Below are 17,084 nucleotides of genomic sequence, written 5' to 3'. Positions count from 1 at the left end.
AATGAAGAGGGTAGTTTAATTTCCATGAAATATTTTTTCAAATAGAATTTATGAGTTAACAGCAGAGCAGGCACAATGCATAAAATGGCTTCCTCAGTGCTATAATTTCTATGATTCCACTCCTAGCTCTAATAAAGAGAGTGATTGACAGTACAGGTACTTCCTATTCTGATAACAATTTTTACTTGTTACCATTAGGTTTTGTGTTGGTGATTGGACTTGTGACATTTTACCGAATTGGTCCCTATACTCATCTCTCTTGGTCATGTTATCTGGACATTGGAGCCTGTCTCTTATCAACACTTTCAGCAGCCATGTTGATCTGGAACATATTACACCGGCGGGAGGATTGCATGACACCTCGTGTTATTGTCATCCGTCGCTCAAGGCCGCGTTTTGAAAATGACTATGTGGAGTCGCCATGCTGAGGTGAAATGGAGGAAAGATCAGCTGAAAATTTGCACATGTTAAAGAACTTCAAGATCTCTGCTTGTTCACGAACTAATTAAATCTGTTCCCATTGTCAAATCTGGGGAAGGTTGGTGAGGTGGGTGCACAGTGGGGGAGAGAGATAGGAAGGGTTGGAACCTTAAAACAACAAACAATTTTGATTTGGGTCCCCAGCACATTTTCTGAGGAAAAATATCAATCATGGATTAAATACACCACAATAGAACAGTACAGCAGGATGTAAGCACATTACATCAGCACCTGGAAGGAACAAATGTGCCTCATGTATCTGAGGGTTCTCCATTAGATTCAAAGGCACTTCCTGTGATCCAACTGTGAATGGCTTAAGATGCTCACTTGCTAACGGATTTCTGGTAAGTTGCAGTGTCAAGGACAAGTAACACATTGGTGATGAGGTTTTGTCAGTTCTTGGCCAGGACATTAGGCTAAGAAACATTATGAAGCAGGAAGAATGTTCTTACCCCTCTCCCCCGCAGTCGATACATCACCTTTATTCATATATTTGCTCCTGAGAATCAAGCCTTCATAATGGATGACCAGGTGTCTAGATTGATTAATATTTAAAGGAATAATACTCATCTGTCAAACAATCTAGGTTTTAATTTAAACCAACTAATTAGATAGGACACAGTATGTATAGTATATAACAATAGATTGAAACAATGGTCAGAATCGCTTTTGTTATCAGCCTCTGACATTAATGACCTCAAAATGCAATGGGACAGATACTATTGCCCACTGACTCTAAAATGCACAGGAAACCTACAAATCATAAGGTTCAATAACGAAAAGTAAGGTTTTAACAAAAAATGTACATTAACAGCCAACTGTAAACATCACTGCAATTCACAGCATTTGGGTGGAATTTAAATGAAGATGTGCACAATCTGTGTCCTTACAATAGCACCTCTGTAACTCAGTACTTCCAGTTGCTTTTTCAAAGTGCACTGATATTGTCTAGTACTCTTATCAAAATAAATGGTGACAGCAGTGCTTGGGTTGAAAACGCATCTAAATTACCAATGCAGTCAGTTCTGTGACCCCAACATTAACATTTTGCCACAACAACCCTCACTGCAATCAGTACTTTTTTCTCCAAAATGGCACTGGAGTGAGGCGACCTCTTGCAAGCTGTGCCCAGCATACCTTCTAATTCTATCTTTTACTCTTGTTCTATGCTTCTAAAACTTCATTTTAATTCTTTTAAACTCTCTCTTTCGCTACACCATGCCTGTGACTGTAACACTACATTCTGCACCCTCTCCTTCCCTTCTCTATGGACGGTATGCTTTGTCTATATATTGCATGCAAGAAACAAATACTTTTCACTGTATAGTAATTCATGTGGCTACAATAAATCAAGTCAAATATTTTTGCACCATATTTGAGCAGGTTCTCCCAGTGTGGGGCTGGTGGGGGGAGACAGAGGGTTGCAGTTGGCCACTCGACAGGCTGAGCACAACTGAAGCTTGTTGTATTTGCTTCAGTGAGATATTCAGCCTCAGTCACACCTCTGGTACAAGCTCACCATGAAGTTGGGTGTTTTGTGGGGAAGTGGGCAGGAAATCTGGTCTTTCAAGAGAAATTGTGGTCAGGGTCTCCTGGCTGGAAGGTTTCCTGCCCTTCCCACCGAACAACCCTAAAGACAAGCAAAGAAACTTCACTGCCAGTGCCCTACAGTTCTCCAGTCCTCCAGTTAGAGAAATGAGTACAGAGTAAGGGGTGTTTTTGAATCCATCTCAGGCAAAGCTGTAAAAAAATGAGGCAGGAACATCCCTTCCCATTTTACTTCCACGGTAATAGTTGGTCTGGGCAATTCCAGGATGTGTCTTTGGAAATGCCTCAGAAATTCCAGGCAAGTTTAAACGGCTGAAGATTCAGAGATTTCCCTGACCTCAGCTCTTGGGAACAGGTGTTCCCTTAAACTTATTTTAGGAAAATTGGGCCTATTACTCTCAATAAATGCACAGCATAACACACAAACTAAAATAGCAAGCTTCCACGGTGCTGGAAATAATTTTACTCAGTTGAGTTTTTTTTAATATTGGAAATGCTCTTCATAGGAATTATAACACCATTTGCTACTTGTGAAACTGGAGTTATTGCATTGATGGAAAACCTAGAACCCACATTCATTCTACTGTGATGTTTAACACTTCCCTCACATAGTTTATGCAGCTGGCAACAATGTTCTACAGTGAGAAAAATAAATCACACAAACCAGGTGACTACAATGTGTAATAGCCTTCATTCAGAACCTCAAATGGAGACCACCACTATCCATGTCAGACCTGTTAGCCCTAGTATTTCAGTATTACATATTTCAAAATCTCCTTTCCAGCCACAACACAAACTAAAACAAATATGCAACTGTTCCTTCGGGTGTTTAGTGCATTTTAAGTGGATACAGACTGACTAATTCGCACATCCTCATCCATTATGTTTTATAGTTTGTGACACCATTGCTTCAGTCTGCCATCCCACCTCAGTTAACTGAACACTGATCAAATTCATACCTGTCAGTGGTAGGTTGGAGTGTTCAATTTCAGCTGGATGTTTAACACACAATATAGAGGTGATAGGTCATTTTAGCTGCTTTGATATTAAAGCACAATATTCAAACAACAAGGGTGGGAATGTACATATTTCAGTCAATAGGGACCATTTCAGATGCAGCCAAAACCATTCAAGATTAATCAAAATATATGGAAAATGGCTCACATTTTGATTTTAATAGTCATTCTAATTCCCAAGCTGTTAATATCTTCATCTCTTTTAAAATTAAAGCTCCACTTTGCAGTTTATTCTTAATTCCATATTTTTCAGTAGATGTGAACACCTTGAAATTATCAGCAGAAGGCACACTTATTATTCTAGTTTTCCTTCACACACACACCAATACAATACTAGCACCATACATCATCACTAGTACCAAATACCAGTTACCTTTTCTACACCAGGAATCCTGTGTGGATCTGTCTCCTGCACATTGTATGGAACTACACAAGCAACGATTAAGTTAACTCCAGTAGTTATAATCTCATCTCACTGAAAATCTCAAAAGGCTTCACCTTTAAGGGCACGTTTTCATTTTGAATGTTCCTGGAGTGAAATGATGCTTGCTGAGGACATAGACTAGGAACTGAGGTTCCCATTTTTCACAATTATTCAACCATTACCATTACCAACCATTTCCCATCCAAGTCACACACCAATCTGATTTGGAAATATATCACCGTTACTTTACTATTGAAGGGTCAACAGCACTATGGAACTACCCACAACATACAGACTCTAGCTGTTTAGGGAGCAGGCTCACCACCACCTTCTCAAGGGCACTTAGGGATGGTTAATAAACACTGGCTTTGCCAACAACTCACATCCCATGAACAAACAGGAGCATCAATGTTAAAAACAAACCCATGGAAGTGCGGCGGCCATTATACAGGAGGCACCATGACTAGATACTCATCCAGCTCATTTTTTTCTGTGAAATAAATCCAACTGAGTCACTTACACACAGCTGAGGTATAAACTCTTCTATGCAACGTGTTTACGTACTCTAATCTACACAGTGAGCTATCTGACCAACACTAATAAAAACCAGCATCTCCCAACTGCTGTTCTGTGTAATGGTTGCTTTCACTGTTCTGCTATGTAACCAAAAACCCTGAATATATATGAATTGCTAAATGGTCTAGACAGCAAGGGTCAAGTTAGCTCTTAGGAACTGCACTTAAATCTGTTATCAACTTAATTGCATGTACTGGATAATAAATGATATAGCTGTGTGATACAAAAAGTATATTTGATATACAAAACTCTGTTGCTTCTTCACAGCATTTTATGTTACATTTATTTGTGTGCAGTTACAGTGGATTTCATTTAAGTCTGGTACAGAGCAGTTGTTACTGAAATATTTAAAACACCAGAATACTTTTGGTTGTTATTGCTGCATCACCTTACTTTTGCCTGTGCATTTAATTTAACGTCCATGCATTTCCTTAAATAAAATCTATACAATCAAGTTAATTCTGAGTCTGTTTTTACTGCACTACTTTTTCCAGATTTTTTCTGTGGGAACTCTGAATAATTCAATCAGTTTAATGTACAGTACACACAGGATGGAATTTTCTCCTCCTGCCAGTGGCAGGAATCTTGGTAGGCAAGATTTGCAGTAATGGCAAAAGTAAATCTCCTGCCTGCATGAAATTTGTTTGGAATTTTGGCAGGTTAAAGGCAGGTCGAGTTTCCTGTTGATCTATGTCAGGAACCATATTTGCATCTCATAAATGCTCATTAAAAGGCCAACTTGATGGAATTACATTCTACCTCCAAATTAAATATTCCCGCCAGCAGATAATTAAATAATCTCTTTCCCAACTATATATAAGTGGCACGCACTTAGTGAGCTTCACTTCACCAACGACTTTGAGGTCCATAGATGCTGCTTTTGCCACCTTTCTAACTTTAAGAGCATCACAGCGAGATTTCAGGTGCACGTTTCACAAACTGTGACAAGACAACAAAAAGTATTCTAAGCATAGAAGGCAAGATCAGAGAGAAAGAGGAAAACCTAGGCAAAACTGGATGAGGGTATACAGGAACATTGAACAGTTTAGGCCTATACCCTCTTTAGAAGAATGAGGGGAGATCAAATTGAGGTACACGAGATGATAAAAGGTATGGATAAAGTAGACGTGGGCTGGATACTTCACTGATGGGCCATTGTAGGATGAGAGGTCATAGTCTTAGGATAAGGAGTAGCAAATTTAAAACAGAGTTGAGGAGAAACTACTTCTCCCAAAGGGCTATTAATCTATGGAATTCACTTCCCCAAAGTGCGATGGATGCCAGGACAGTGAGTAAATTTAAGGAGGAGTTAGACAGAATTTTAATTAGTAATGGGTTGAAGGGTTATGGGGAGAAGCCAGGAAAATGGGGATGAGGAGCATATTAGTCATGATCAAATGGCAGAGTAGGCTCGATGGGCTGAATGGCCTAATTCTCGTTCCTATATCTTATGAACTTATGAACATGGGAGGGAAGGAAGATGACAGGGGCAGGATTGGTTGGGGGTGGGGGCGCTATGGATCAAGGAACAGAGTGGAGTTGTGAAAGACATGTCCTGGACATGAGTTATAAGAATGCCAAAGGAGGAGTCAGAGATTGTCATAGGACTGAGGCCATGTTGGTGGGGGCATATCAAACGGACTGTCCGAGGACTGAGACCACGCTCTCGGGAAGGTTGGGAGGAAGTTGGCGAGTGACAGAGGGAAGTTGGAAGATTTTGGTTGCACTTACAAAGATTAGGAGCAGCATCATCATTTTTACTTAATAATGGCAAAGTTGGAAAAATAAGCTTGAAAAAAACGATATGGGAGGGCTCTCAAGATGTGTGGGAGGAGTTCACGACTATTTTGGGCTGATTGAAGGGACACCCTATTCACTATCTGCTCAACACATGGAGAACAAGAGTCAGCTGAGATACTGGTTTTGAGGGCGAAATGCCCATTGAAGGAGTACTGCTCCTTTACAAATGGTGCATATTCATGCAAGGAATCCATTGGGTTTTGGGGCTACATTTGACTTGGTCTGAATGGCTATCTGTTCCTGACAGATGCATGTAAAAAGGGAAGGAGGATCAAACAATCAAGGGCAATGGCTGTTGGGCAGAAACTACTTGCACGTTTCAAACTCAATATTTTCATTTTAATGGTCATGGCATATGGGCTTATATACTTACAGTTACGACATTAGTACGAAGCCCTGGCTAGTGTCTAGGCTAATGGAGACAAGCTGGCAACAGCTGACAATCAGGGCGTATTCACGCTGATCAAATCCGCTTTGTGAATATGCATTCATGACGGATGGGGATGTTCGTCACCTGTTGACCTCCCTGATGTGCTCCACTGTGAGGAATGGCCTGGGGATGAAATGTCTAGACTGAGGGCAGGACAAGGGCTTCACACTGACCTACTCACTTGGAGATGGAAGGATAGCATTCAAAAAGAATGTGCATAGAAACTAGAAGCAGGAGTAGGCCATTTGGTCCTTTGAGCCTGCTCCGCCATTCATTTTGATCATGGCTGATCATCGAATTCAATATCCTGATCCCCCTTTCCCCCATACTAGGGGGCATAACTATAAGGTTCATGGTGGGAGATATAGGAGGGATGTCCGAGGTAGATTCTTTACTCAGAGAGTGGTTAGGGTGTGGAATAGACTGCTGTGATAGTGGAACCGGACACTTTAGGAACTTTCAAGCGGTTATTGGATAGGCACATGGAGCACTCCAGAATTATAGGGAGGGGATAGCTTGATCTTGGGATTGGACATAGCTCAGCACAACATTGAGGGCCGAAGGGCCTGTACTGTGCTGTAATGTTCTATCTTCATATTCCTTGATTCCTTTAGTCCCTAGAGCTATATCTAATTTATTTTTGAAATCAGACAATATTTTGGCCTCAACTTCATTTTGTGGTAGCGAATTCTACACATTCACCACCTTCTGGGTGAAGAAATTTCTCCTCACCTCAGTTCTAAAAAGTTTACTTCTTATCCTCAAGTTATGACCCCTGGTTCTGGACTCTCCCACCATTGGGAACATTCTTTCTGAATCTACCCTGTCGATCCCTGTTAGAATTTTATAAGTTTCTATGAGATCCTTTCCTCTGTTCTAAACTCCAGTGAATATAATCCTAACCAACTTAGATCCGCCATTCTAGGAATCAGCCTGGTAAACTTTGCTATACTCCCTCTATAGCAAGGACATGCTTCCTCAGATAAGGACATCAAAACTGCTCACAATACTCCAGGTATGGCCTCACCAATGCCCTATACAATTGCAGCAAACCATCTCTATCCCTGTGCTCAATTCCTCTCTCTATGAAGGCCAACATACCATTTGCCTTCTTTACTGCCTCCTGTACCTGCGCAGGTGAACTACATTCTGCTTTTCCCACTCGAGTCAACACTGAAAAAAAAGGCAAAATTCTGCCCATTGTCTCTGTGTCCATTTACCAAACATTTCATAATGTTAAAGACATTTTTGAGGTCTCCCTTTTTCAGCCTTCTTTTTCTAGAGAAAAGGGATCTAATCCGTCAATCCTGTCAATCCTTCCCTGATATATGGTATTACTCTTGTAAATATTCTCTGCACTCTTCCCAATGTCACTACATTCTTCTTGACATGGAATGACATTGAATCCCTGCAGCGCTGAAGACCATTCAGCCCATCGAGTCTGCACAACTCTCCGAAAGAGCAACCCATCCACACTCTCCTCTCCACCCTACCCCACTTATTTTCCATGGCTAATCACCTAATCTACATATCTGTAAGCGAAAACCTGAGAGCCAGAGGAAACCCACACAGGCACTGGGAGAACTTGGAAACTCCACACAGTCACCCAAGGCAGGAATGCCCTGGCACTAAGAGGCAACAGCGCTAATCACTGTGCCAACACAGCTGTATAGGGCATTGGTGAGGCCGCAGCTGGAGTACTGTGTGCAGTTTTGGGCGCCGCACCTGCGCAAAGATATTTTGGCCTTGGAGGGAGTGCAGAGGAGGTTTACTAGGCTGATACCGGAGTTGAGGGGGTTGAGCTATGAGGAGAGGCTGAATAAACTAGGCTTGTACTCGTTGGAGTTTAGAAGAATGAGGGGAGATCTCATTGAGACGTATAAGATGATGAATGGGATGGATAGGATAGAGGTGGAGAGACTCTTCCCACTGAAAAAAGACAGTAGGACTAGGGGGCACAGCGTCAAGATAAAGGGGGGGCGTTTTAGAACGGAGTTGAGGAGGAACTTCTTCACTCAAAGGGTGGTGAATCTCTGGAATTCTCTACCCATTGAAGTGGTGGAGGCTGCCTCGCTAAATATTTTCAAGAAGCGGGTTGATGGGTTTTTGATAAGAGAGGGGATTAAGGGTTATGGGGAGAGGGCCGGAAAGTGGAACTGAGCCACGACAGATCAGCCATGATCTTATTGAATGGCGGGGCAGGCTCGAAGGGCCAGATGGCCTACTCCTGCTCCTATTTCTTATGTTCTTATGTTAACATGTCGCCCTTCTTAAAATCTGATAACGAAACTACATGCAGTATTCTAGATCTTATGGACACCACCAACTGTGCTGGATCATAACAGTAACATTTAGGAAGCTTCAACGTTTAAAATAATTCCTGGTATATATTATGATGAACTGCAATATTTATTCTACATCCCTCCAAAATGCTATTAAATACACTCATGTATTAACCTTGCTTCTGAATGACTGCAATTCAGGAGAAACCATCCAAGTAAAAGATCAATAAATGACTCCTTGACGTATAACATCCTCAAAATGATGATTCATCAATTCAGAATGTTCTCTTAAAAATAAACAAGCTGGGAATTTGATCCCACCAGATATCTTTCAATATTCTAAACATTTCAGTCCAGCAAACATAGGGGCATAAGACTTAGGAGCAGGAGCAGGCCATTCAGCCCTTCAAGCCTGCTTTGTCATTCAATGGGATCATGCCTGATCTGGTATGATCCTACTTTGCTGTCCCCCCTCCGCCCCAACCCATAACGCTTCACACCCTCATCTATCAAACATCTATCTAACTCTGTCTTGAATAAACTCAAAGCCCCCACTGTTTTCTGAAAAAAGCATTCCACATACTAAACACCTGTTGAGAGAAAAAAATTCTACTTATGTCCATCTTAAATGATCGATCTCTTATTCTTAAACTGTGGCCTTTGTCTCTCCCATAAATGGAAACATCCTCCACCGCGGTATCCACCCTACCAAATCCCCTTAGGATTTTCTAAGTTTCAATAAGATCATCTTCATCCTTCTAAATTCTAATGGGTATAGGCCCAATATGTTCAACCTTTGTTCACAAGATAAGCCCTCCATTCCAAGAATGAGTCCAGTAAACCTTTGCTGAACTGCTTCTAATGTAATTATATCCTTTAACAATTAATGAGAACCAAACTGTACCCGGTACTCCAGATTTGGTTTCACCAAGGCCCTGTACAGATGCAGTAAAATGTCCATTCCATTTCCCTTGTAATAAATACTAACACTCTATTTGCCTTTCTAATCCCTTGCTATACCTGCATATCTTTCATGAATCAAATATCAGGTTATCCAGATCCCTCTGAACTAACGCGTTGTACAATCTCTCTCCTATTAAATAGTAGTAATACAATAGTATACTAGTAATCTTGCAATGGGCCGTCAAACACAGTCATAGAAACAACTCACAGACTATTTTAGAGAAAAGGAAGAAATGGCCTCACCTCTTTATGAGTTTAATTGATTTAAAAGCCTCATCCATGTCCCCTATTGTTAAATAAAAGCTGAAATTCAGCATGGCATCACGTGTTGTCTTGTCACAATCCTCCAGTCCAACAAAATCTCGCAGGGGCCTCTTTGCCACCATCTGCAGAATAGAAGGAGCGCCTGGCATTGGCTCAGAATCATTCCTGGTCTCTCCTGACTAGAATTAAACAAATAAATTCATTGAAGAGATTAGTGAGGGAAATCAAGCAACTCTGTTTTATTTTCCCATTTCCCTTCCTGTCTCTCCTGAGGATGCTGATTTCTGTTGTGATGCAGTTCCACAGAGACCAACAGACCTCTGTTGTGTCCCTCAAAGGTCATTTGCATCGCGTGCCAGTGCTAGCCGACTGATCAAAAATTGGCAGGCATCAAAACACAAACTGGGCATTTAACCCCCACTTTTCTAAGTCGTAGAGTTCAGCATCATGCCTGATATATTGACATTTTTGTTTTCGGGATGAAACCCCATACTTCAGTGACTTTCAGCAGATCTTAAAAAAATGAGGAAATTTGTATAAAAGCAAAATACATATGATATATGGCACAGAAATAGGCCAATCAGCTCAACCAGTACATGCTGGTGAATATTTCTTGTGTGCTCATTCCAGAGGTAAGCAGCAGAAATGTTATTTTTTTGTACACCTCCCTCATGGTTCAATATGAACAGAAGAATGCATGTTGTCATTTAGGGAAGAATTTTTTCCAAGCGCTTGCCTTGGAATAATCACACACTACATAGGGATAGGGCTGTTAGAGAAGTCCAGACAGAGCAGTCAAATAGGCTGGTTTCACATTTTAATCAGGGATCAACTCTGTTGAAGATTGTTCTGGTCCACAATGCCTGATTCACTAGAAACTCCAAAGCGCAAACATTAGAAGATCAATTCCTCTCACATCAGTTAAAAACTAAATCAGTGTGGTAAGCACAATAGCAATGTGGAGAGTTATGACTTGATATTATGATTTCTTGACATCACTTAAATTTGCATGCCCATCTTCTCGAGGACCGCTGTCAATTTGAAGATTAATGCATTTCAGTCCAAGACCACCTTTCATTCAATAAAATGGAACAATAAATTTGCTTCAATTCTTACAGTCTATAATAAAGGATAAAATTACAAGGAAAATGAGTAACTGATGTTTAACTTGGATGTGTTGTGAAATGAGTTGTCAGACTCTCCCAGGGCAGGTACAGCATGGGCTATGTATAGAGTAAAACCTCCTCTAAACTATTCTATCAAACTCTCCCAAGGCAAGGAGGGCACAGATTAAAGGCAAAAAGAAAATAAAATTTTTACATTCTCAATTTATGACTTTGGGCTAAATTGTTACTTTTTAGTTATATAACAAAACATGAATAGCTATTCCATATGTACAGTATATTTATAGCACAGAACTTATTAAACACTTGAATATTTTTGTGACATTGAATGGTTAAAGTTAGATTCTGTTAGTACACCATCATTCTCTATACCTTCTTGGAGAAATAATAATAGGGAACCTCCAGCCCCATCAGGGCCTCATGGGACACTGCCTTGGGAAAACTTTCCTGCAGCAAGAGACCATGCTCCTGTGTGATGAAGAATGACACCACCACAGCATTCACCTGTTTGAATGGAAGGGTACAAAGAAAAATGAGTTACAATGATGCAGAAACCACAGGAAGATTCCACTCTGAGGATTGCATCAACTCCATGTGGCGCAGTTGCCAAGAATGTTGTTTCCTGCAAGCACACACCAATATGCTAGAGGAGGTTAATATTACACCACAATGACACAATGCAACCTGATGCAGCTTTCCAGAAAACTAGTCATTCACGTAGCTCCTTGATCCATGCGACTTTCTTTTTTGCTACTTAATAACAGCAAGTTGCATCACTGTGAAAAAACCATTTCCAGCACATCCTCACTTAGTTGTCATTGGGCGAGATAGAAAGACAGGAACTGGACAGCACAAAGAAAGAAGATAGAAAGACTTGAATTTGTATAATGCTTTCCACATCTATCAGACACCTCAAAGTTATTTATAGCCAATGAAATACTTTGAAGTGTGGTCATCATTTTAACTTAGCAATATGATAATGGTCAAATTTTGTTATGTTGACTGAAGGGTAAATATTTATGAGGACACTGGGAATTACTCCTCTGCCCCTCTTTGAAATAATTACATACAACATTGGGTTTGGGAGCGGAAATGGGGCCTCGTCTGAAAGCAGACACCTCCAAATGTGTAGTACTCCCTCAATGCTGCACTGGAGGATCAGCTTTGATTTTTGGGCTCGAGTCTTGGATTGGGTCACAATCATCAGAGCAGACTGTATTACCAACTGAGGCACTGTTTGTGGGGGGGCAGGGTCCTCCAACGTGTTGTTAAATATATTCAGAATTTGTATTCTTTGCAAGGAAAACTTCTTTTGATTTTTGGGCCATTTAGGTTGCTGGGGTCATGACAAAACTATAGAAGCTTACAACACAGATGGAGGTTGTTGGTATAATTGTATCTGTACTAGATCAATCAAAAGGCAATCTTAGAATCAGACACTTTCTCGTTTAGAATTTTATGGAATCCACAAAAACAGGCTATTTGGCGCCACTGGTTTGTGCTGGTGTTTACACTCCACACAAGCTTCCTCCCAATTTAGTAATCTATTCCCATCCATTCGGCCCATTGAGTCTGCACTGACAACAATCCCACCCAGGCCCAATCCCTGTTCAACCACACATTTACCCTGCTAGTCCCTCTGACACTAAGGGGCAATTTAACATGGCCAATTAACCTAATCCGTACATCTTTGGACTGTGGGAGGAAACCGGAGCAACCAGGGGAAACGCAGGGAGACAGGGGGAGAATGTGCAAACTTCACACAGTCACCCAAGGCTGTAATTGAACCCGGGTCCCTGGTGCTGTTATACAGCAGTGCTTATCATTGTGCCACCCCAATTTGGCTGAGCATATTAATTAAATAAAGGTAAAGGAGCCCTATCACTTAGTGGAGTGATTGAAGGAAATGTGTCACTGATGGGTCAGTGGTAGAAGTTTGTATTTGGGGCAGTGAAACTCTCCCTCTGTACTGAATAGCAGTATTGTTTTCAGAATTATTCAGAAATACAGAGATAAAATTAGTGATTAATTTGTAAATGTACGAAGTGATTGTTGTTCACGGAGCTGTTACTATGGAGGAGTTCTAACTTAGAAATACCATGGCCAGGATTTCCATACTTCTCACCATCCACTAATGGATATGAGGTGATTTAAAAATCCTGATCCCTCATTCCCAAATGTTGTTGGTACAGGGTAATTGGGTGGGTCGCAAGCCTGCAGGTTGCACTCCTGACCTGGAAAGTTCCATTGGGGGCTGGGCATCTTGTAGCCTCCTGCAATTTTGGGCAGTCAGGCCAATTTCAGTATGACATGTGGTTCATGGATATCAGAAGTGTTGCAAATCACAGTCTGGATTTGGGAACCTTCTGAATGGGACGTTCAAATAATCTTAACCATGGTCCCTCCTTGTCAACTCATATTCTCTTTCAACAAACCCCAATGGCCCTTCATACCCTTGATGCCAACTCAGCCAAGACTTAAGAGAGCCCAGACTCTTATAAAAGGATTACATGTGGGTGTTTGTTGACTTAGGAACAGAGAAGATTGTCAACTTTATGATTTTATAATAAACTATTTTTACATAATCTCTTTTGTCAATTATTCAATGTCTGTATCATGAGGTATCAAGTGCCTACAGTTTCTGTTATTGATATTTTAAATATCTGGCTGATTGACACTGTTATATGATTAATGATTTGCAGAAAAGCTCCCCCCCCAACCCTGTAAATTATGAATGGGTTTTTTAAGCAGTTTCACTCATGCCACTGACACTATAGAGTTCAGTGGCTTTGTATAGAGTGTATATTGATTGAATAGGCATAGAAGTGCCATGAGATGGCATGGACGGTATGAGGGGAATTGGGGGTGGGTGGGGGACATGGGGATTGCATGTGGTGCCCACACTGGTGCCTTTGTGGCCAGCTCTGATCTGTTTCCAAGAAGGCCAAATCTGTTTCTAAACAACCCAAATACATCTCTCCCTCAACCACTACCACTACAGAGTGAAAATTGGGTCTGACTGGGCACTTCTCTGCCAAGTTGGCAAATTTCCCAGCTCGAATTACCAAGACGGAAATCCCCATAACTCATTTTCCCTTCAAATCTTTGATTTTATGCTGCGCCTTCTGCCAACACAATATGGCCACGTAAGATGGCCAATACCTGTTGCGCTTTGCAGAAATCCAATCACATCACTGTTGGAGCCTGCAGCTTGAAACTCTGAATGGGAGAAGGAAAAAGAATGAGGAGAGGCAATGTAGTCTAACATAGCAACGTACAATCCTCTTACAGTGTTCGGAAACACTGAACAATATGACTGCAGTAAAATACTCCACAAGGAAAAGTTTTTACTGTCCCATCTGCAAATCCTTCTGTTACAATCAAAGCTGATCATTACTACTGGACTGTCAGATTCCAGAGTGGAACCCTGGCAAAATACATCGTAATTGTTATTTTCTGTTTGGAAACATGGATGAACAGTCACAGGACTACCACTTAATTTTTAACAAAAGAATAAAACACTTATTCAACAAAAGAAAATTGACTATAATATATTGTTCCTTCACTCCCACTGCACCTTCACAGGTACACACAGATCTATAAAGTATACACAGGTTACAAAATATCTTACACTTTAATATTTTCAGGAAGTACATAGTCCATGCAACTGAATAGCTGAAACGTGATACACCATTCTCTGAAACCAAGCAACAGATGTCACCCATTCAAATTGTGGGTTTCTCATCAAATCCCCCCAGATGCTCATCACACCATGAACCAACTGGTCTCAGTAGAACTCAAACTTCCACGAGGGTCTTCAAATTCTACTCGTGAAGAATATACTTTGAAATCTTCGCCCACACAAGACTTTCTCTCAGATGCCTTCTCCAAGGATCCATTTCCAAGATTTCAAACTCTCTTTTCAGTATTCCTCTGCCCTGGATTGCTACATGTATTCAAATTTCCTTACAATCTCCCAGGTGCCTAACTATTCCAATGGAATACCAATACTTCACAGGCTGTATTAAGGTGTCGCCAAGCCCAGATTTACTTCAAATATCTGGTTTCCTGCTGGCCAACTTTCCCAAAGTCTGCAACTTGTAGTTCCATCTTAAACTGGGGCCTCTCTCTCCTCCTTTCTTTAACTTCAGTGGACAGTACTCTGTTCAGATTCCAGATCTTTGTCCCTTTGATTTCAGTCTTTCTGTGATTACTTTTTCATTTCCTGGTTTCTAGATCTATTTGTACTTTATCTTTTGGGACTTTCTTTCTGTCTCCTATTCTATTGTTCTGCATCTGCTGGCAGTTTCTGGGAATGCTGTTTTCTTCTGAAAAACCTGGTTCCAACAGAACCCAAGTGTTTCTGCTCTTTGGTATGGGCCTCTGGTTGCTAAGCAATAGCTTAGATACTTGCCTCTATTTTTTTTTAACATGGTAAACCTTTCATTCCAATACAGACACAGATTAAAGTGACCAAAATCCAAAATCCAAACATGCAGACAACTTTGTTTAACTTTTTCTCAGTGTTAAACTACATAAATACAAATTAAGCTTAAACTTAAACCTTATTTCTAATGGCCACAATACAAATATAAATTATTTAAACCAGCTCCATTCCATTACACTCCCCTTCTAACCCCCTAAAAAAGGAGTTTTCAAAATCCATCACCGTCAGTCCAGGGTGGAAATTCACAACATTCTCTCCTCCTGCTGACAAGAGCAGTGATGACTATGAATGACCCCTATGGCACATAGCTCCATATGTTATGACAGCAGCCACACATGCTGCCTGTTGCATACTGCTGTCTAGAGATGGCAGCCACTAACTTGGGTCTACCATCCCTACACAACTGTGCATGTATGGCATTGGCACCAAACACAGCCTTAATTCTATGCTTCTGACAGAATACCCACCTTGTACTCTGGATAATTGGTCTCAGTGTTTGCAGACCGCTTTGACTGCTTTGGGGTGGAAACAGCCGAAACAGCTTCACACACGAACAGTTTGGCTTCATTCTGGTCCCAGAAATGGTTGACTGGATATCGTCCCAGTAGTTCACTCATCTCAGGATGTGCCCTGAAAGGTTAAATACAAAATGCAAAAACTTGAGACAAGAGTGCAGGTTGGCCGTGCTAAATTGCCCCTTAGTGTCCCAAGATGTATAGGTTAGGTGGATCAGCCTTGGGAAATGTGTTGGGTTATGGGAATAATGGAGATAAGGGCAGGGTGAGGATCTGGGTAAGATGTTCTGTCGGAGAATCAGAGCAGACTTGATGGGTTGAATGGCCTCTTCTGCATTGTAGGGATTCAAATGATTCTAAGACAGAAGCATATCTGTCTGTTAGATTAGATATTTGATTCTTTCTTGGTACAATTTATACACACAGTCAGACAGGAAGGAAAACAGTCATCCTGATCCAGTCTGGCCCATATGTGACTCCAGTCCCATACTGAGGCCAACCAGAGACGTGGCCATAACATAACCAAGCCAGGGAATTAAAGATTTAACGGTATTTGACACTTCGGAAGGACAAGAAGCTAGGAAAAGGTGATGGGGTAGTGCTGTAATAGGCATTAGTACAAAAGTGAGAGATGACCTTACTTCTAAACATCAGAGCATTGAATCAGTTTGGGTAGAGATAACAAATACAAAGGTAAGAAGTCACTTGTGTGAGCAGTTTATAGGTCCCCTAACAGTAACTACACTGTAGGACAGAGTATACAGGAAAAAATAAGATGGCTTGTAAAAAATGTACAGCAATAATCATGAGTGATTTTAATCTATATAGAGGAATGCTGGGATATATTGACAAAAGTAGCCTGGTAGTCTGAAAGGTGAGTTCACAGAGTATTTTCAGGACAATTTTTTAGAACAGCACATTTTAGAGCCAACCAGAGAGCAGGCTACTCTAGACCTCATAATGTACAATAAGACAGGATAATTAATAACTTCACAGTAAAGGCACAGTGATCATCACATGATTGAATTTCACGTTCAGTCTGACAGAGAGAAGAGTCAGTCTGAGACAAGTGTTTTAAACTTAAGTATAGGCAATAACAAAGGTTTGATGATAGCTGGCTAAAGTGAACAGGGACATTATGTTAAGGGATAGGCTGGTAAAAATGCTGGAGCTGACTTAATAGGAAAAATTTCATAACACTCAGCAAAGATAAAT

At 40.9% G+C, this 17,084-nt stretch overlaps 2 protein-coding genes across 6 annotated transcripts in view; one reads left to right on the top strand and one right to left on the bottom strand.

The window, feature by feature from the left end:
- Window positions 1-4,498, top strand: part of tmem204 (transmembrane protein 204) — a 35,758-nt gene extending 31,260 nt beyond the window's left edge. Inside the window, exon 4 of the mRNA XM_080206697.1 lies at window positions 199-4,498. Coding sequence (XP_080062823.1) covers window positions 199-428 — 230 coding nt within the window. The 3' untranslated portion in view covers window positions 429-4,498. The remainder of the gene's footprint in view (window positions 1-198) is intronic.
- Window positions 1-17,084, bottom strand: part of ift140 (intraflagellar transport 140 homolog (Chlamydomonas)) — a 114,147-nt gene that overhangs the window by 53,807 nt on the left and 43,256 nt on the right. For all 5 annotated transcript variants that reach the window (XM_080206698.1, XM_080206701.1, XM_080206700.1 and 2 more), the window contains 3 exons: window positions 15,822-15,984; window positions 11,280-11,411; window positions 9,763-9,962 (listed from right to left, as the gene is read on the bottom strand). In XM_080206698.1, coding sequence (XP_080062824.1) covers window positions 9,763-9,962; window positions 11,280-11,411; window positions 15,822-15,984 — 495 coding nt within the window. The remainder of the gene's footprint in view (window positions 1-9,762; window positions 9,963-11,279; window positions 11,412-15,821; window positions 15,985-17,084) is intronic.

The sequence above is a fragment of the Carcharhinus amblyrhynchos genome, chromosome 18 (assembly GCF_965287045.1).
Source record: "Carcharhinus amblyrhynchos chromosome 18, sCarAmb.v2.hapA, whole genome shotgun sequence".
Classification (NCBI taxonomy): domain Eukaryota; kingdom Metazoa; phylum Chordata; class Chondrichthyes; order Carcharhiniformes; family Carcharhinidae; genus Carcharhinus; species Carcharhinus amblyrhynchos.
Note: the sequence above shows the minus strand (reverse complement) of the source record. Positions and strands in the feature narration are given on the sequence as shown.